At 40.9% G+C, this 21,536-nt stretch overlaps 1 protein-coding gene and 1 long non-coding RNA gene across 16 annotated transcripts in view; one reads left to right on the forward strand and one right to left on the reverse strand.

The window, feature by feature from the left end:
* LOC308095321 (uncharacterized protein) overlaps positions 1 to 19,118 on the reverse strand; it is a 30,551-nt gene extending 11,433 nt beyond the window's left edge. For 3 of the 15 annotated variants that reach the window (XM_080442330.1, XM_080442327.1, XM_080442333.1), the window contains exons 1-10: positions 18,926 to 19,118; positions 7,192 to 7,346; positions 6,393 to 6,506; positions 5,719 to 5,832; positions 4,880 to 4,993; positions 3,980 to 4,093; positions 3,253 to 3,366; positions 2,107 to 2,220; positions 610 to 680; positions 1 to 371 (exon numbers count right to left, since the gene is read on the reverse strand). The exon at positions 1 to 371 is cut by the window's left edge and continues 2,033 nt beyond it. In XM_080442330.1, the coding sequence (XP_080298456.1) occupies positions 1 to 371; positions 610 to 680; positions 2,107 to 2,220; positions 3,253 to 3,366; positions 3,980 to 4,093; positions 4,880 to 4,993; positions 5,719 to 5,832; positions 6,393 to 6,506; positions 7,192 to 7,328 (1,263 nt within the window). In that variant the 5' untranslated portion in view covers positions 7,329 to 7,346; positions 18,926 to 19,118. Of the gene's footprint in view, positions 372 to 609; positions 681 to 2,106; positions 2,221 to 3,252; positions 3,367 to 3,979; positions 4,094 to 4,879; positions 4,994 to 5,718; positions 5,833 to 6,392; positions 6,507 to 7,191; positions 7,347 to 9,816; positions 9,835 to 18,925 lie in introns of those variants that run through there. The other 12 variants (XM_080442338.1, XM_080442336.1, XM_080442340.1 and 9 more) reach the window with 12 other exon arrangements.
* Positions 1 to 21,536, forward strand: part of LOC308089856 — a 390,353-nt gene that overhangs the window by 69,431 nt on the left and 299,386 nt on the right. The gene's annotated exons all lie outside the window — the stretch shown is intronic.

The raw sequence follows: 21,536 nt of genomic DNA on the forward strand, positions 1-21,536 counted from the left end.
GACATCTTGATTTTCCAAACCCTTTGCCCAGTCCAGAGTGAACTTACGCACAGAGAATGTTTTTCCAATGCCAGCGATGCCTTTGGTCAGAACTCTTCTGATGGGTGTTTCTCTGCCAAGGAGGAGGGGTTTAAAGATGTCACAGCAGTTGATTGGTTTGTCATGGAGGGTCTTCTTCTTGGAAAGTGTCTCTATCTGCCACACCTCATGTTGGTTATTAACCCCTTCACTCTCTCCCACTGTGACGTAGAGCTCTGTGTAGATTTCAGTGAGGGAGGTTCCTGTCTCTTCAGTGATGTGTTCTGTCACACACTCAAGACTGTTCAAACTGATCTTATAATCCTTTAAATGCTCCTGCAGACTGACATCTGCTATGAGAAGACAATGAAGACATTTTAAACATTCAGCTTCATTTATAATTTTACATTCTTACAGCTGTGTTCTCAAATTATTAATGTGTTGAATCCTCCTTTAGGAATTAATAAACAGCCAGGAAAATAACGTTGTTTGAACTGTCTTAGTCAAGAGTTGACAGAAGTTTTTCTTCCATTTAAACATTTAAGTCATTAACATGAATTGTTAATTAGTGTACATTATGTCCAGTCTTACTTTGTCCACAGCTGGTTTGACCGGATGTCTTCAGTCCAGGTGTGGTTGTGAATGTCTCTCCAGAACACCTTCTTGATTGAAATAAGGTTATTTTTGTACTGTTTGGTGTTGGTAAGTACACAATAATAGGGTCCACTCTGTCATGGATTTATACATTCATAATTCTCCCTTCAAGATATTATTATGCACTTTTTGTTTGACTGGTTAAGACTTTGTTCTTTTCAGTTTGTTCTTTTCATTGATTAGTGTTAGAATTCTGCCAAATTCTTGACCTTTTGTGTTTTTGGACATAGTAGAGAAATAGTAGTTACTGTGGTCACAGTAGTAACTTTATTAATTATTTATTTATTCAGACATGTCTTCTCTCTCCAGAAGTCTAACTCACTGTTTAAATAATTATAAAATATATATTATTTCAAAATATTTTTAAACATCATCAATTAACACATCAGGTGCCAGCATTTTTTCATAACAACTTACGTTGGGTGCCAGCATTCTCCCCATTGACTGCGCTTTGCTGTGTAAAGCTCTAGACTCCATGAGGAGCAAATCCATGTAAAAAAAAACATCCATTCATGTTGCGCGATGACCCTGGCTACAGCCTGGAACGATAACATTTCACTCGCGAGTTACAATGGGGGGGGATCGCGCATCGCGCATGACCGGTTTTCCCCACCGGAAACAGATTCGGAGATATAGGTGTTTTAAAGAAGGAAATAGACAGGAAGTGGATGGCAGCCATGTTTTTGTTTTTCCGGTGATCTATATGGCCTATCCTTCTTAAGATCACAATGGGTACTCCCAGAGCTGCTCTAGCCCCGCCCGTGTGGAGAAAAACGAAAAAAACAAAAAGACATATTTCACGGTCTGGACCGTGTTCGGCACCGGACCGCTACTCTGCGCAAACACGGTTCAGACCGTGTTTGGCACCCGATGTGTTAAAAACAATGTCAAAAATGTTCTAAAGTATTTCATAAATAAAACCAGAAAATCTAATAATACAAAAAATAATAATAATCTACAAGCTTACGACGTGGTGCAAAGTGACGCATTGTGAGCTTGTAGATCTGCTATTTTCACTAGTTTGGGTCCCGGGCAAACATCTCATTTCTCTTTTGGGTCTTGAGCTAAAACGGTTGAGAACCACTGGTCTAGCTGACAGGTGAACTACCAGCTCCTCTCTGGAGGAACCATTGGTCTAGCTGACAGGTGAACTACCAGCTCCTCTCTGGAGGAACCACTGGTCTAGCTGACAGGTGAACTACCAGCTCCTCTCTGGAGGAACCACTGGTCTAGCTGACAGGTGAACTACTAGCTCCTCTCTGGAGGAACCACTGGTCTAGCTGACAGGTGAACTATCACTGTGTTTATGAGTGAATTATTGCCTAGGGCGCTAATTGTGTCAGATCCGGACCTGCTACTGTCTACATCTGTGAGCAGATACACTACATTATTTGTGTCTTTACAGATGAAGTTCTCAGAGATCAGTGATCTTACTTTGTCTTTGGAGGTCCATGTTCATTACTGAAGTTAGGAGGTTCTCCTTTAGACCGGTCACTCTGCATAGACACACAGCTGGGTGTTGGAGACTCTGGTCTGTGGTAAACACTTCTGGAATCATAATAAAAAAAGTGTATTCAATTACTGACCATGATGTGTGTTGATACATTACTGTAGGGTTGACAATAGACCATCATTATTCTTTTATAATATCATGATTGATTTGCTATTTTTATTGGTTAAATATTGATATAACCTAGAGACAGACATAACCACTTTGAGCCTGGCCTCCGTTTGAGCATGTCATAATAGGTGTGACAGTTTAAAAGATAATAGCAGGTCTACAAGCTCAAAATGCATCGTGATGCAAGGTATTGTGAGCTTGTCGATCTGCTATTTTTGTTACTTTTACATGACACAGATGGTAATACATACAGTTCATTATGACACAGTTCTATCTAGTGGAGCCTGAGTCAAAATCATCAAAGTTGACTTCATGTTATTTGGTATTAAATCACCTCTAGGTAGAACACAGACAATGTATTCTGTGGATTTATGTATCAAATATTAAAGGATGTTGTCATTGGTAAAATAGTTAACATATGACCTTTTAGGTCACATTGAGGCAACATTAGAGAGGATAATAGGCTGAAAGTCTACTCTATAGGGTCCTATTTTCGCGGGTGCCTTACCCATTATCCCTAAACTTCTTTGCCATTTCGTACTATTTTTAAAAACATTTTCAAAAGTTCAAATAGCCAATCTACAAGCCCACAACGTGTCAATGTAGATCGGCTAGTTGTACTATTTGAAAATGTTTTAAAAAATAGTAAAAAATGGCAAAGAAGTTTAGGGATAGTTTAGGGATAATGGGTAAGGCACCGGCAAAAATATGGCCCTATCAGTTATCTGCTATCAATGAGTCTGACAACCTTGAATCAAAATAAATCTATCTCATGTACTTTGGAATCTATGATGATGAGTTTATTAACAACTGAAAATAAACTATTAAAACCATCATAACCTGTTCATACAACACTAAAGTATTAAGAGCCAGAACATTATATACCTCATGATCTGTGCTCAGTAGAGTTTGATAATAACTAAATCATGTGTTGTTTTCTGTGTGTTTTACATTCTGACCTGTGATCAGTAGAGTGGTGTTCATCTTTGAAGGTAATAGGTCTACTCATGGACCAGTCACTCTTCATGGAGACACAGCTGGGTACAGGAGACCCTGATCTGTGCTGATCAACCCTGATAGAAAGAGAGGATGAACATGGTTTACTTTATTTATATTATCATTCAATCCATGTGGAATCCACACACACTTCTAGTCAAACATCTCTTATAGGAACTCTCCAGTGACATCATCGCTAGGCAGGTTTGGTCAAGATTTCAATCGTTATTTTATTTTGTATTGATGCAAGAACAATTGCTTCTATTTTATTCCGATTTTTTAACCACATGTGACATGTGGGTAAACATTCAGTAAAAATAGCAGATTTACAAGCTCACACCATGACGTGTTGTGAGCTTGTAGATTAGCTATTTTTGGCATAGCGATTTGGTCGCGGAAAGTTAAGAGTTTATGTTAAACGATAAATCAGGTTCGTACAAAGGAAGTCAGGACTTGAGTAGAATTTTCACTAGATACTTTTACTTCTGCTCAAGTAGAAGTAAAAAGTAACAATACTTTTACGTGAGTACAGTTTAGGGCTACTCTATGTCCAAGACAACCTAAGAATGACTGAATCAAAGAGCACTACAGCTGAGAGTGAGATACTCTACTACTGTCTACATCTGTGAGCAGATACAAGACATTCTTTGTGTCTTTCCAGATGAAGTTCACAGAGATCAGTGATCTTACTTTGTGTCTGGAGGTCCAGGTTCATTACTGAAGTCAGGATTTCGTCCTTTAGACCAGTTACTCTTCATAGACACACAGCTGGGTGTTGGAGACTCTGGTCTGTGGTAAACACTTCTGGAATAAAAACAAAAGTGTATTCAATTATCATACACTGACCATGATGTGTGTTGATACATTACTGTAGGGTTGACAATAGAAAATCATTATTATGTTATAATAGACTAGGTGTGTTGATACATTACTGTAGGGTTGACAATAGAACATCATTATTATTTTATAATAGACTAGGTGTGTTGATACATTACTGTAGGGTTGACAATAGAACATCATTATTATTTTATAATAGACTAGGTGTGTTGATACATTACTGTAGGGTTGACAATAGAACATCATTATTATTTTATAATAGACTAGGTGTGTTGATACATTACTGTAGGGTTGACAATAGAACATCATTACTATTTTATAATAGACTAGGTGTGTTGATACATTACTCTAGGGTTGACAATAGAATATCATTATTATTTTATGATAGATTAGGTGCAACTAGTTGGATTTCTGCTGATAGCCTACTTCCCAGAATTCATCTGGCACCAGACACACAGAGCAATGTTGGACATAAACACACCCACAGGAGGACTTAATATAATAAAACATAAATATATGTATTTGTTAATAAAGTATTTATCATCATTGATTTGCTCTTTTTATAGGTTACATATTGATATAACATATAGATAGATGTAACTTCGAACCTGTCATTATAGGTGTGACATTTTAACTCTTTGACTGCCGTCGACGCGTTATCGAGTCAATTGCTAGTTTGTCTACATCTGTGAGCAGAAACAAGACATTCTTTGTGTCTTTCCAGATGAAGTTCACATAGATCAGTGATCTTACTTTGTGTCTGGAGGTCCAGGTTCATTACTGAAGTTAGGAGGTATTCCTTTAGACCAGTCACTCTTCATAGACACACAGCTGGGTGTTGGAGACTCTGGTCTGTGGTAAACACTTCTGGAATAAAAAACAAAAGTGTATTCAATTATCATACATTGACCATGATGTGTGTTGATACATTACTGTAGGGTTGACAATAGAAAATCATTATTATGTTATAATAGACTAGGTGTGTTGATATATTACTGTAGGGTTGACAATAGAACATCATTATTATTTTTATAATAGACTAGGTGTGTTGATACATTACTGTAGGGTTGACAATAGAACATCATTATTATTTTATAATAGACTAGGTGTGTTAATACATAACTGTAGGGTTGACAATAGAACATCATTATTATTTTATAATAGACTAGGTGTTTTGATACATTACTGTAGGGTTGACAATAGAACATCATTATTATTTTATGATAGATTAGGTGCAACTAGTGGGATTTCTGCTGATAGCCTACTTCCCAGAATGCATCTGGCACCAGACACACAGAGCAATGTTGGACATAAACACACCCACAGGAGGACTTAATATAATAAAACATAAATATATGTATTTGTTAATAAAGTATTTATCATCATTGATTTGCTCTTTTTATAGGTTACATATTGATATAACATATAGATAGATGTAACTTCGAACCTGTCATTATAGGTGTGACATTTTAACTCTTTGACTGCCGTCGACGCGTTATCGAGTCAATAGCTAGTTTGTCTACATCTGTGAGCAGATACAAGACATTCTTTGTGTCTTTCCAGATGAAGTTCACAGAGATCAGTGATCTTACTTTGTGTCTGGAGGTCCAGGTTCATTACTGAAGTTAGGAGGTATTCCTTTAGACCAGTCACTCTTCATAGACACACAGCTGGGTGTTGGAGACTCTGGTCTGTGGTAAACACTTCTGGAATCATGTGACAATGAAAAGGTCAGTTTGTTAAATATTCTTTATTCATATGCCCCATTATAGCAGAATAAGTGCGTAAACGTCTCGTGTTTCGGGTCCTTTACATTGCAACAATAAAAACAGCAAAAAATATCAATAAGACAAACATAGAAACAGTAAAATAAATAGAACTAGACATAAACAACTAGAAGGGGGTGCTCTGTAGAGTGCATATCTCCTCCAGGCTAGGTGGCCTACCCAGGGCTGTGTATGTCACTGGTTTCAACTACCCTCAACTACCCTCATGGGGTGATTAAAATACAGGACTTTTGGCTTGCTTCACAGATTGGCTGTGTATCAATCTTTTATAGGTACATTGTATTCTAAACTACTGGTTGTGACTGTGGCCAAATGAGAGTAGAGAGGAGGCTTGGCATTTGCAATTGAATTTCAATAGGGATGATATTGTGATTCTCAAGTGTATTGGTATTTTCTTACTCCCCTATCTGTAACCAGACACAAGTCATTCTTTGTGTCTTTCCAGTTGAAGTTCACAGATATAGTATAGTTGATCTTACTTTGTGTCTGGAGGTCCAGGTTCATTACTGAAGTCAGGAGGTCTTCCTTTAGACCAGTCACTCTTCATAGACACACAGCTGGGTGTTGGAGACACTGGTCTGTGGTAAACACTTCTGGAATCATACAAATGTTTATAATTATCATATGAGTGGAAAAGTCAGTTTGTTCAATATTCTTTATTCCAATGTTGATTCTGTCGACTAAAAACAATGACGAAAAATGTTCGTCGACTACCTTTTTTCACTGACGAAAACTACATAAAATCTAAGCTATGATGGGTAAAACTAAGACTAAATAATTTCATTTTATGTTTGGTTGCGCTCCGGTGTTGCGCTCTGAAAATAGCAGAACTACAAGCTCACAATGCTTCGCAGCGCGTCTAGCTCCAATCGGAACCTCTCCCTCCGCTGTATAGCTCCTAGATGAGGTTCCACAGTCTCGGCTGCCTAAAGGTGACGACACCAGTGAATATTGGCCACTATGCATGATTCTTACCTTTTTCAGCACATCGTATCCAAAAAGTAAAGGTCGGCCCCCCTGCTCTCAGATGTTAAATTTTTTAGCAGCCAAGAAAATCTAAGCGACGGGTTGAAACAAGGGTTTAAATCGTTTGTGCGGAAAAAGGTAAGAATCATGCATAGTGGACAATATTCGCTGGTGTCGTCACCTTTCAGCTCCAGAGACTGTGGAACCTCTTCTAGGAGCTATACAGCGGAGGGAGAGGTTCCACATGTGTCTGTGCTATCATGCTATGTCATGTTCTAGTGCTGTGTATATGGTATAGGAGGATTCACATACTTTAAGTGTGGAGGTCCAGGTTCATTACTGAAGTGTGGAGGGTCATCTTTAGAAACACAGCTGGCTGTTGGAGACTCTGGTCTGTGGATGTGCTGTTTGTCACTTCCCTCCTCCTCTCTCTCCACAGACTCACTCATCTTTGGTCTTTATTTAACCTGCCACGTTTACAGGCAATACAAAAAAAACAGGAAATTATGTATACATTTGCACCCCCCACACACACACACACACACACACACACACACACACACACACACACACACACACACACACACACACACACACACACACACACACACACACACAAAATAATCATTGCTATAGAGCTATAGAGTGTTTGTTCAGTAACCGGAGTCGCCATGTCTCTCCAGCTCTTTAATAAACAGAACATACATTTTCAAGTGGGTTATTTCAGCCAATCAGGAGAGAGTACCCATTTATCAGCTATAATCGTATAGTGTTCCAGTTTTCACTGTTGTCTGCTCATTTCTTTGTGTCATCACTTCTAAATTCACTTGTTTATCCTGTATCCTGTTTGAGTTCTCTCTCTTGATTGGATAAACTCTGTATCCCAACCTGAAAATGCATGTTCTGTTTACTAAAGAGCTACCTTACATTAAATGGTGTCAAACCTAACCAAGTGGTCAGTCTACTTCTGAGACAATCACTTTAAAACTACAGCAGAGAAATCACACATCAAGTGGTGTAGTTTTACAGTTTGTCCAATAGATGGTGCACATGGACCACATTAAGGAGGATAGACGACCTACAAACACAGTTAGACATGTATTTTAAGTACAGTTGAAACATGGATTGTGGTTGAAGTTGGCTGTGTGAAATGGAGTGTTTTTAGACCTGGGGAGGTGAGGCTGTTTTGTTCACATAATGAAACAAATGTTGAACCTTAAAACTCAGATAAACATTTCCTTTTAGCACAATAACACAGACTCACTGACAAGCCAGTCCAGACATGTCATCAACCACAGTGAAGAAGAATGAATCCATGTTGGTATGTGAACTATGTCTGTTTAACCTTAACCCTAACCCTAACCCTAACCTTAAACTTAACCCTACCCTTAACCTTAACCTTAACCTTAAACTTAAACTTAACCCTAACCCTAACCCTAACCCTAACCCTAACCTTAAACTTAACCCTAACCTTAAACTTAACCCTAACCCTAACCTCACACTAACCTAACGGTCGGAATAATGGGATGCCGTAATTATGAGTCTGTTTATCCATCAGCCACTACAATAACTTCATCATGTACTAATGAAACACTCAGTTATTTACAGTATTATTATAACAAGGCAGTTTTTGTAGTTTCACCAGCAGACAAAAAACTACAGCAAAGGTTCCCAAATGTTTCAGGCAGAGACCCCCAAAATAATCATATTTGCACTGGGGACCCCCCAAAATAAACATATTTGAACTGGGGACCCCCCAAAAATAACCATATTTGAACTGGGGACCCCCCACCCTGACAAGCACTTGGAATTGTAGGCATTATATTTAGTTTGATTCGATTCCACAGATGAATATTGTGAAAATAGCCGATCTACAGGCTCACAGCACCTTGCAGTGTTTAACTATTTTTTACGTAATATTGTATTTGACAATTTAGCCAATTTGATATTAAAAAGGCCTTAAAAGTCATTAAATTGTCACTTTATAAATGTGTAGATACCCTGTGTACACTTATACTGTCTATTGGTTTGATTACTGTTGAGTGAGGAAACAATTTGCACATTAAGCTAATCATCTGTGGACCCCCAACTCCCCTAAAGTCATTTGAGGACCCCCCTGGGGGTCCCGAGCCCCAGTTTGGGAACCACAGAACAACAGGACTCTCACTGCTGAGACGCACAGAACACTTTCTGTTTCACACAAGATGTCAGACCTCCACAAATGATTCCTACGACAATAAATCACTGAATGAAGTACAATGTAACACTATTATATTAAACCTGTTCATTATATGAAATACTTACAGACCACATCATCTGGTCTGTATGAAATATGGCTTTAAAAACAACACAACCATTATGTCATTATCAGTTGATGATTTCATACATTCATACGATGTAACAGCAACATGTAAAATGAACTGATCCCAGTCTAGTCGCTGTTACTCTGTTGTTGTATTGATTCTACAAGTAGGTCTAATATGTTTAAATGTAAGTTACGTTCATATGATTAAAGAGAATGTGATATGTTTGAAAAAGGTTTGTCAAACTAGATATAGGCTGTTTTGGTAGTAATCATTTATATAGACATTTGAATTTTTACAGTGTTCCAGTTCCAATTGTGTCTGATTTTATTATTTCATTGTATTTTTATTTGTGTCATCACTTCCTATTTCACTTGTTTATCCTTTGTCTTGTATGAGTTCTCTTTCCTGTTCGGATAAAATCTGTATCCCAACCTGAAAATGCATTGTATGATTACTAAAGAGCTGGAGAGACATGGAGACTCCTGTTACTGATCAATTAAACACTCTATAACAATGATTAATGACATAATGTAGAGCTATTTACCACTTATTTAACAAAACAATATCACTTACCCTACCTTTAACATTTTTAAATGATCACAGTAATGTAATGTTTAATGTAGATTCTTACTGAGTGGAAAATGCTGCATGACCACATGAACCCCAGCATGTCTATTATGGAGGGAACAATCACCAAAAACTGCCGATATACAAGCTCACAGTGCGTCGTTGCGAGCTTGTAGATCGGCTATTATTGGCAAAGAGATTTATATTGACAAAAAAGAGTGGTCCAAGAAACCCAGGTCATGTTTTAATAATAATAATAATAATAATAATAATAATAATAATTATAATATCTAAGATGTATATAACACTTTTTAAGTACCCAAAGACGCTTTATATGAGAAAACAACAAATCAAAACAACTTTATTAGGTGAAAAAAAAGTATAAGAAAAATCTAAGACTAAGGAAAAAAATCTATAAAAACAGTGGAATGATGAGAAGGTGTGGGGGGGGGGGGGGGGTCACTGAGGAAAGTAACATTGAAGAGGTGGGTTTAAAGGAGTAGTTCACCCCAAAAAATACTCATTTCATATCAATTACCCCATGAAGCACTGGATTAATGGAGTTTTTTTTTGTTTTTGTCGCATTCCTGAGCCTAAAATGTTATGATAATAATCAGTGTTGGGCAGTAGCTAGCTACAAGTAGTGACGCTACATAGCTTAAGTACATTTCTCAGTAGCGTGATGGTACTGTCGCTCCTTTTGAACCAAGTAGAGTTTTCTGTAGTGTAGCTATTTTTAGACCCAAATAGTGACGTAGCGTCCAACAAACGCTATACGCTACTCCCTGGAGAAAATGGACTGCTAAAAAAAGATTTGTGATTATTATTTATTTTTTAATCCCCGGAGAAAATCCAACGATGATTGGTTGGTTTAGATATGACGACTCACGATTGGGTAAGGTTAGGGCAAAACATTTACGGGTAGGCCAATCAGAGGCAGGATAGGGCGGGTCATGCCGCTCTAAACCAGGAAGGAAAATCTAAACACAGACCACATGAAATTATATGTTATAAGGAAGTGACAGGACGAGCGGAGGAGGGGAGAAAACTTTGACAAATGGCAGAGGCAGAGAGATTCACTGCCGCAGATGTTTCCAGTGATGATGATGCCGTCCAGGAAGTCAACGATAACAATGCGTCTCCATGGCCGTATATCTGGACAAATATATGCTTTTAACAGAAACAACAGCTTAAATCCTGTGTGTTTAGGTGATACTGTGTAATCCAAAAAAAAGCTGCTCTCAACTTCCCACACGTCTAACACAAATGTAAGAACACATATTCAGGTGAAAAGCTTTACATAACCATTGTCAACTGTTCCCAAACAGCACACAAGTCAGTGCACTTTGTTGTCATCAGATAATTAATAGATAGCTGCTATGTTTCACTGTAGGCAGACAATGACTAACATTATGGGGGTGGGGAAAAGAAAAGGCAAACTCAAATAAATAAATACTGTACATAAGAGGGAAAAGATCATCTAGAGCAGTGGTTCTCTACCTGTGATTATTATTTTTTGGGGGGGGGGGTGTCCCCAGATGACAGTGAAGTTACCATTTAAGGACTTTTAAGACCTTTTTAATACCTAACAAAAAAAGAAAGATAGAATAGAAAAGAAAAATACAATTTCTGCATCAGAAGTAATCAACAAACTATACTATAAAAACTGGTCAAACATTGGCCAAATAGTCAAATAATATAAGAAAGAGGCAAACATTTTGAAAATAGCAGATCTACAAGCTCACAACGCCTGGCAATGCCAGTGCCCACCCGTCCCACATCTCGCGGGACAGTCCCGAAATTGGACCGTCTGTCCCGCGTCCCGCACAAACAGACGAAAAGAAAAATGTATTTATTGTTTTGGCTAGTGATAGTTAGAGGATGTGTGTTGTGTGAAATGTGAGCTTACGCACTGCAGAGGGGAGGTGTGTGTGTGTCTGTGTCAAGCTGGCGCTCGTTGACGCTCGTTAATGTTACATCAGAATCAGAATCAGAATCAGTTTTATTGTCACATCACAGGTTTACAAGGTAAAAGAGTGGGTGAAATTCTTTTTTGTACATCGTTCCCATCGCAACGTTAGTTTCCATAGAAAGAAGAGGGGGGGGGGGAGAAGAAGAGGGTGGGGGGTAAGTGGGAAGGAGATCAAAACAAGAGAGCAACAGAAGGCCAGACAAGTTATCTACATATTTACAAATTACCTGAGATAATAAAAACTAAAAAAAAACTAAACTAAGGTGCCTGAGCATAGCAGCAATGTATTGTATACTGTGCATGTTATACTTATACTGTGCATGATAGACAATGGACGTTAAGGTGCTTAGAGGAAAAGGAGCACAATAAAAAAGACCAAAAAAAAGTCAGTGCGTTATACAAGGGATTAAGGTGCAAAAGGTCAGTGCGTGTCCACCTAGAGTGGACTGACCCTAGTATAATCCGCAAGTAGCTCCATGAGAGAGTGCAACAAAAAGTCATTTGTACCTGAGGGGGGGCTAAAGTCCAAGTCATTGTCCCTGGTATAATCCACAGGTGTGTTCAGGAAGAGCCAGAAAAGAAAAGGCTGCTGAACAAGGCCTATGCCTCATCCAGGCTTATTCCCCATTCAGCATTCTGACAGCAGCCGGATTGAAACTACACCAATACCTGGTGGTGGAACTCTTGATACTGCGGTAGAGCCCCTTGCCCGGTCGCGGTCGTTGTAGGGGGTTGAACAGTCTGTGACTTGGGTGGTGCTTGTCCTTGATGATGCGCTTGGCTTTGAGCACGCACCGCTTTTTGTACAGTTCCTGGAGCGCTGGGAGCTCGATTCCCATTATCCGCTCTGCCGATCGCACTACTCGTTGTAGGCTGATCTTTTCTCGGGCAGTGCAGTTCCCGTACCAGGCCGTGACACAGCCTGTTAGGATGCCTTCGACAGAACTGTTGTAGTACAGCCTGAGGATGCGACGTCCTACTCCGAGCTTCTTCAGGCGGCGGAGCCAGTACAGTCGCTGCTGAGCCTTTTTCCTCACGTGTGTGGAGTGCGTCTCCCATTTGAGGTCCTCCTCGATGTGTACTCCGAGGAACTTGAACTCGCTGACCCTTTCCACTGCAGCACCGTCGATGAGGATGGGCGCATGGTCTCTCCGCGGCTTCCTGAAGTCCACGATCAGTTCTTTGGTCTTGTCGACGTTAAGAGAGAGGTTGTTCTCCCGGCACCAGCGTGCTAGTGATTTGATCTCCTCTCTGTAGTCAGACTCGTCGTTGTTGACGATTCGGCCTATCACTGTCGTGTCGTCCGCGTACTTTATGATGGTGTTGGAGACATGTGTGGCTATGCAGTCATACGTGTACAGGGAGTAGAGGAGGGGGCTCAGCACGCATCCCTGGGGTGCTCCGGTGTTGAGGGTCAGGGGGTCGGATGTGATGCTGCCCATTCTCACCACCTGATGTCGGTTGGACAAGAAGTCCTGTATCCAGTCGCACATGCTTGGGTGTAGCCCTAGGTCTCTGAGCTTTTTGTCAAGTATTGCTGGGACAATGGTGTTGAATGCTGAGCTGTAGTCCACGAACAGCATACGTACATATTTGTCCTTCAGCAGCTTGTTGTCCATGTGCGAGAGGACGGTGTGGAGAGCCATGGCAATAGCGTCGTCGGTGGATCTGTTTTTGCGGTATGCATACTGCCACGGATCCAGCGAGGCAGGTAGCGTGGAGCTGATGTATTCCCTCACCAGTTTCTCGAAACACTTGCTGACGATCGGGGTGAGAGCAACAGGTCTCCAGTCGTTCAAGCATGTCACTTTGGCCTTTTTGGGAATGGGCACAATGGTTGACATTTTGAACCCTGCAGGGACCACAGCCAGGGAGAGGGAGAGGTTAAAGATGTCAGCGAAGACACCCGCCAGCTGGTCTGCACATGTCTTAAGGACATGGAATCCCATCAGGTCCGGCTGCCTTGTGGATGTTGACCCGTGTGAAGGCTGTACGCACTTCTCTCTCCGAGATGGTTAGAGGGTTGTCCTCTGCTGGTGCTGCTGATGGCCCCGCTTGGCTGCCGCGGTTGGAGCTGATCTCAAACCGGCCGTAGAAAGTGTTCAGTTCGTTGGGGAGGCAGGCAGGCGGGTTCACCTCGCTTCTGGTTCTTGTTTTGCAGTCTGTCAAGGTGTGTACCGCCTGCCATGTGCTCCTGATGTCGCCATTGCTGAGTTTGTCTTGCATCTTTTTTGTGTAGGCCTTTTTCGCCTTCCTGATGGCGCTGTTTAGGGCCGCGCGCGTCGTGTTGCGCGTTTCCACGTCACCAGATTTGAAACCAGCATCCCGTTCATGCAGATGTGCACGTACTCCGCTGTCCATCCATGGTTTCTGATTGGGATAGATCCGAACTGTCTTTTTTGGGACTATGTCATCTATGCACTTACTGATAAAGCCAGTGACTGAGTCTGAGAGTTCGTTGATGTTATTCCCAGCGGCGTTCTTAAACATCCCCCAGTCAGTCTGGTAGAAGCAGGATTGTAGCATAGCGTCTGTGTCCTCAGACCAGATTCGGATTTCCTTCTCAACGACCGGCTCCCTTTTTAGCCTCTGTTTGTAGGCAGGTAGCAGCTGGATGGCGTCGTGGTCAGAGCTTCCTAGCGGTGGGCGTCGGAGGGCTTTGTATCCATCCTTGAAGGGCGTGTAGCAGTGGTCAAGAATATTGTCACCACGGGTACTGCAGGCGACATGCTGGTGGAATTTGGGAAAGACCTTTTTTAAGTCTGTCCGGTTGAAGTCGCCTAGGCAGATGACTGCGCAGTCCGGGTGGCGATTTTCTTGTGCACTGATCGCCTGGTGTAATTCCCTCATAGCTGTGTCCTTATTAGCTCCAGGATGAATGTAAACAACGGCTACAATCACAATGCTGAAGTCGCGTGGTAGGTAGAAAGGACGGCAGGCTATGATTAAAAGTTCAAGGTCTGGTGAGCAGTGACTATCTAGGATTTTAACATCTTTGCACCAGTTGTTGTTGATCAAGGCACAAACTCCCCCCCCACGTTGCTTACCGCTTAGTACAGTGTCTCTGTCTTTTCTATACACGGTGAAACCAGGGGGAGTGATGGAAGAATCAGATGCTAACTCCGTTAGCCACGTCTCTGTTAGCACAACAATACAATTGCTCCTCGTCTCTGCGTTGTATTTAACGCGCGCCAGTAAGTCGTCCATAGTGGTCACAGTTCTTGATTCACACAGAGATCTAACGTTCGCTAGCAGGATTGAAGGCAGTGCAGGTTTATATCCATATATTATATATTTGTTGTCCTTACGAGGAGACCTGCTCTTGTCCCTCGACGCCACGGTCTTTTTCGTCGCCTCGGGTAACTTTCTGTTCCTGCCGGAACAAAGGGAACCCCTCCCCCCTCCCAGCCGAGTGGAAGGTTTTCAGCGAAAAAGTCCGGAATTCTGTGTGTAATCGCTGTGCTAATGTCCATAAGTGCTTGTCTGTCATAACTCCTTAGACACGCGACGGTGTAGGGAAGGCGACGGTGTACATCAAGGCTTTTATGTTTCTGCACTGTCAAATAGGCCTACATCTAATCCAGTCGTTCTCAAAGTGGGGTCCGGGGACCCTCTGGGGTCCTTGACGGAGTTCCAGGGGGTCCCCAGCTAAATGGTAGATAGGAACCAAATGGACCCTTATGGGTCTGTAACTCAGAGAGAGTGTACAAATGGAACCAAATGGACCCTTATGGGTCTGTAACTCAGAGAGTGTACACATCCAAATGGACATTGATTTTACTATATAAATTGGGGTCCAAGAGATAGAAATGCCATTAAATGGGGGTCCGTAGCCTAATGCATGTCAAACTGGGGGTCCTTGAAATTAAAATAGTTGAAAATCATTGCTTAAGCCGTAAAAAAAACTCCTCTTATGGGGGGCCTTGGCATATCGTTTCAAATGGGGGTCTGCGGGCTAATAAGTGTTAAGTTTGGGGTCCTTGACATTAACAGGTTTGAGAACCTGATCTAATATATAGCATCAAAGCCATAGATTTTTACAAGCGACCCTCTCTGGCTTATAGATATTTTGTTCAAGTTGTTGTTAATAATAGGCTACACTTGGTCCAGATGACAAGAATATATTTAAGTGGAATTTATATTTATGCAGTATTTATATTACATGTGCTATTAGTGTCTATATGTCCTCCTTTATAGTGTGAATTTACTTAAATGATCTACACCATGAATTAAAAATAATAATAATAATAATAATATCATAATATTATTGTTTATGTCCCTCAAACGTTTTTCAAAAGGTTTGAGCCTGAATCAAGCCTCAGATATACTCATTCCAACTAACTTCTCTCTGGCTTATAAAGCAAATGAAACTGAAACTGATGGCCAATATTGATGATAATTGAAAACAAATGAAATACTATTTAAAAATAAATAAATAAATTGCGCCCCTGTGTGTTCTGATTGATACCCCTTCCTAATCCTAGAAGCAGAGGCGTCAACTGGGTATGGCAGGGTATTGCAGCTGCCATACCCTGGCTCCAGGGGGGAAAAAAATAAATTTACTTTTAAAAATAAATCCATGAATGTCTCTGTCTATCTGCGTTATCAGCCTATAATGCAGGTGTAAGACCATTGTGTTATAGGTACAATGCATAGTTTTCTATGCATTTTGGGAGTGTTTTGGCGGGTTTGACCCCCACATTTTTTTATGGCCGAGCGGGCCTCGCGGCCAAAAAAGGGGCTGCGCGGCTGTGCCGTGCGCCCCGGACAGTTCACCCTGCCATACCTTAGCTTTTGCTGAACTGACGCCACTGGAATGAAGCAGACTGGTTGAGCTGAGACTCTGGCAGCTGGTTGCCATGGTAACCACTTCCTGTGTGCAGGGGAAGTGTGCAACGAGCAGCACTAGAAAGAGGAAGTGTGACACAACCTCTCTCTCTCTCTCTCTCTCTCTCTCTCTCTCTCTCTCTCTCTCTCTCTCTCTCTCTCTCTCTCTCTCTCTCTCTCTCTCTCTCTCTCTCTCTCTCTCTCTCTCTCTCTCTCTCTCTCTCTCTCTCTCTCTCTCTCTCTCCATGGAGACCAGTGGTGGAAAAAGTACTCACATGTCTTAATTAACTTAAAGTATCAATACTGCAATATAGACATACTCTGTTACAAGTAAAAATCTGGAATTCAAAATGCACTTAAGTAAAAGTACAAAAGATTGCCATCATAATGTACTTAAAGTACCAAAAGTAAAAGTACTCATCGGGCAGAATTTCCCATTCAATATATATTAAAATCTTTTGAAAATAGCAGATCTACAAGCTCACAATGCGTTGCATCGCGACACATTGTGAGCTTGTAGATCTGCTATTTTCAAATGGCCGAAATGTATATAGGGCTGAAAATGGTTAATGTAAGTTTTGTAATGATAATCAAAACGTTTTCAAATAATTGTAGTGGAGTAAAATTATAAAATTTGCCTCTGAGATGTAGTGGAGTAGAAGTAAAAGTATTAGAAATTGGAGTACAAATTCCTCAAAATGTTACTTAAGTACAGTACTTGAGTAGATGTAATTAGTTACTTTACACCACTGCCTGAGTCTGAGACAGTCCTCACTGAGGATTATAAAACGTACATTAACCACTTCAGCCCTATTTTATACCTAGGATATTTGAAAATAGCAGATCTACAAGCTTACAACGTCTCGCGAAGCGACGAGTTGTGAGCTTGTAGATCTGATATTTTCAAACATTTTAGTACTTTTACTTTTGGTACTTTAACTATTTTGATACCAATACTTTTGCACTTTTACTCAAGTAAATTTTGAATTCCGGACTCCTCAGGTCTCTCCATATGAATGACTCTAGACCACTGAGACTCTCCTCAGGTCTCCCCATACAAATGACTCCATGGACCACTGAGTCTCTCCTAAGGTCTCCCCATACAAATGACTCCATGGACCACTGAGTCTCTCCTCAGGTCTCCCCATACAAATGACTCCATGGACCACTGAGTCTCTCCTCAGGTCTCCCCATACAAATGACTCCATGGACCACTGAGTCTCTCCTCAGGTCTCCCCATACAAATGACTCCATGGACCACTGAGTCTCTCCTCAGGTCTCCCCATACAAATGACTCCATGGACCACTGAGTCTCTCCTCAGGTCTCCCCATACAAATGCAGGCCGGTGCCACAGCCAGCCTGGAGGTGTGTGTGTGTGTGTGTGTGTGTGTGTGTGTGTGTGTGTGTGTGTGTGTGTGTGTGTGTGTGTGTGTGTGTGTGTGTGTGTGTGTGTGTGTGTGTGTGTGTGTGTGTGTGTGTGTGTGTGTGTGTGTGTGTGTGGCCACAGTCACCTTGCTAATGGCCTAAGTCAAGTTTTTCAGGAAAAAATAAAAAACTGATCCAAAAGAAAACTATGATATTTCTTAATCATTTCACCCAAAAAGTTTATAAAAAATTATGACTATTAAAATAAAAACAACACTGTCTATCAGTTATGTAACATAAGAGATTTAAATAGGTTTATAGAATTAAATCTGACTTAGGCGGGAAAAAAATCCCCAAAATGGCCTAAATCATTAAATAATTTGCCCTATGTCACAAAACCATGTGACTCAGGCCCAAAAAATGGCCTATTTTGGCCTAAGTCACACTAGGGAGTTAGGCCATTATACTAAAAGGGGCGGGAACAGCATGATCCTTTTCAATTAGGAGATGGGCGATTTTACCAGAGGTGGCCAGTGTCATGAGGAGCTGACTTAGGCAAAAATATAGTTTTCCTCAAAAAGTGACTAAATGTTTTTTTTGTTTTTCATGCATGACGTATCTTTGAAATAAAATAACAAAATGGTGGATCTAGCAGCAGATCTCACAATGCTGTGTGTTGCTGCTATTTTCACCCAATGTTCCCCCTCAGAACAGAGACATGAGGGTTCAACACATTTATCCACAGTAATACATTTATTACACATTTATTAACCACTTCAACCCCGGCATCCATATTACGAGGTGAACGTTGGCCAAGAAATAGCCGATCTACAAGCTCACAACACGTTGCACTGTGACGCTCTGTGGGCTTGTAGATCGGCTTTGTGGGCGAAGAAATTGGCCGTAGAGATGCAAACTCAGATTTGTTTGACTAAGAATAGAGGGTTGAAGTGGTTCATCAGACATGTAATAACTTTAATACATTTATGAATGTAGTTTTTCACCTACCAGGTGTGATGCTGAGTCCAGACACTGCCAACAGCCAGATGAACAGTGGAGCCATGAGGCCCTTCATGTTGATAACAATGTTCCTAATGATGATAAAACAACAACAATCTGCACCATTAAACTCAATGTGTTTATCTGACTGACTAGAGGTTTATCTGACTGACTAGAGGTTTAACTGTCTCGTTTAACTGACGTCTCTTCTCTTCCTGATTGAAACCCAGGCAGGAGGAGGTTGAAACTATGACACATTTCACATGTAACTCCTCCCACACACCATGTAGATTCATTTAAAGCTGTATTATGTAACTTATTTGTGACAAAATGCTATGTTGTAAAATCTGTGTGGTAGAGTATGTCAATATAATATAACTGATAATTGTTTTTGTAATCATATTTGAGTCACATTCCTCAGCCTTGTTCAGACATCAAACTATTCTGACTCCAATCTGGATCAGAAATCAAATTGTGTCTGAATTTGGGACTTTACCTGTGTGTGGTTTGACACAACCTTTGACACGATCCTGTTTCTGGTTTGACACGACTATAGCTCTTTAGTTAAACTCAACTAGTGATGAAGACTATAATAGTGTAGTTAAACTCAACTACCCCTGCTATAGTGCTGCACGATTCTTGCTCAAATGAGAATCACGATTTTCCTCCATAAGAATTGAGATCACGATTCTCACACGATTCTCATTGTTTCAATGAAAATATTAATGTATTATATATATATATATGTTACAGGACGATTGAATAACCAGGACGATTGAAGAAGGAGCGCTTGTTTTCAGGCAATTCTGTAAAACCAACGCTAGAGGGCAATGCAAGCCAGACTAGAGGGAGGGTGTGTGTGTGTGTGTGTGTGTGTGCGTGCGCGTTTGTGCGCACGCGCACACGCATGCACACACATGCACACGCATGCACACACATGCGCGCGCATGCACACGCATTGTTTTAGTTTCTCCCTGAGACACACACACACACACACACACACACACACACACACACACACACACACACACACACACACACACAGTGATCCATGAAAAGCACTATTCTGTCCCTATCGGTTTACAACTCGACTATGAGAGCATCGGCCGGTCAGCACGGGCACTCGCGCCTGGAGGCGCAAGGGCGCGCCTCCTCGGCCTCAAGCTCTGCTGAGTCGGCGCGCCTCCGTCATGGACAATAACTATTATCACGTGCGTGTGAACACGTGTTCAGCGTTCCCCTAGCGTAGCTTCCTGGTTGCTACGTGGGGGGGAACAACAACAGACAGGTCCGCGTCGCATCAAAGCCCCGCCTCGCCCCGAAGCCCCGTGCCTAAAAACGAGCGCTCTGTCTTCAATCGTCCTGTGACATATATATATATATATATATATATATATATATATATATATAATATTATATATATATATATATAATATATAAATATTATATTATATTATAAATACATAAAGGTCTCAGAGGCACTTGCCCATTGGGCAAGTACAGGTCATGTTCTACTTGCCCACAGGTCTTGCCCACTTGCCCGAAGAGTAAATCATCCATTATAAAATGATAAGCAAAATTTTAATTACCGTTCAATTTAACACTTATTATTTACTTTCTAATTGCAAATTCTGGGGCTGCACGATAAAAAATTGCATACCTCAATATGACAATTTTGTATTTATAAAGTGCTGTAACATGTTATGGCCTAATCACTGTCATTCAAGCATAAATGTCTTAACATTAAATTAATTTAAAAATAAGTAACTGGTATAGGACTAGCCTACATATTGTGGTACAAAACAAGTCCTTCTGCAGTGAATTACAACATTAGAATTGTGCTGAATTCAAGAAGCTTTATTTGTTACTGACTTATAAAGATACAAGCAGCTAAATGTTGTTGGAACTTGTACCACAGATTGTTCTACATATAATTGATATAATGAAGAAAAGAAAATATTAAGCAAGAAAATAAAATGGACAATAATAAATAAATAAAAATAGCCTACAGATATATACAGTTTTAGGAATACTCTAATACTTAGGGACTTGTCTTAGAGAGACATGATGTCATCACAGCTAAGAAGGGCACTTCTCAGAGTTAAATCAACACTGAAGGGAGACGCGATGTCTATTGTGATGAGCGTGTAGAACGTAACGCTCAGTAGAACGGCTGTTGTAAATCACAGATGATTAGTAGATTCTCCGCTGGCCGACTTTTTATGACTTAATGACTTTATGACTCTCATGCACTCATGCAGCCTCTCACTCTGTCCCTCAGAGGCAGAAGGGACGGCACTATTTCGGGTTAGCATGTAGTTAACGCATCGTCACAGACAGTTGACTGCAACGTTGCCTGGCTTCTGGCCAAACATAGGCTATAATATAATGTTTGCAGACGTTGTGAGCTTGTAGATTGGCTGTTTTCGCCGGAGCTGACGTGTGCGTGTGTGTGTGTGAGTAAGAGAGAGAGCGAGAGAGCGTGTGTGCGTGTGTGTGTGTGTGTGTGTGTGTGTGTGAGAGAGGGACTTGGGAGAGGGACAGGTGGAGACGGATCTCGTTGCATTCCCACTCAAAATGCGTATTTCTGCTTTACATCGTTTAAGTATGATCGACATTG

Source organism: Gymnoscopelus braueri (genome assembly GCF_963280865.1).
Source record: "Gymnoscopelus braueri genome assembly, chromosome: 1".
Lineage (NCBI taxonomy): Eukaryota > Metazoa > Chordata > Actinopteri > Myctophiformes > Myctophidae > Gymnoscopelus > Gymnoscopelus braueri.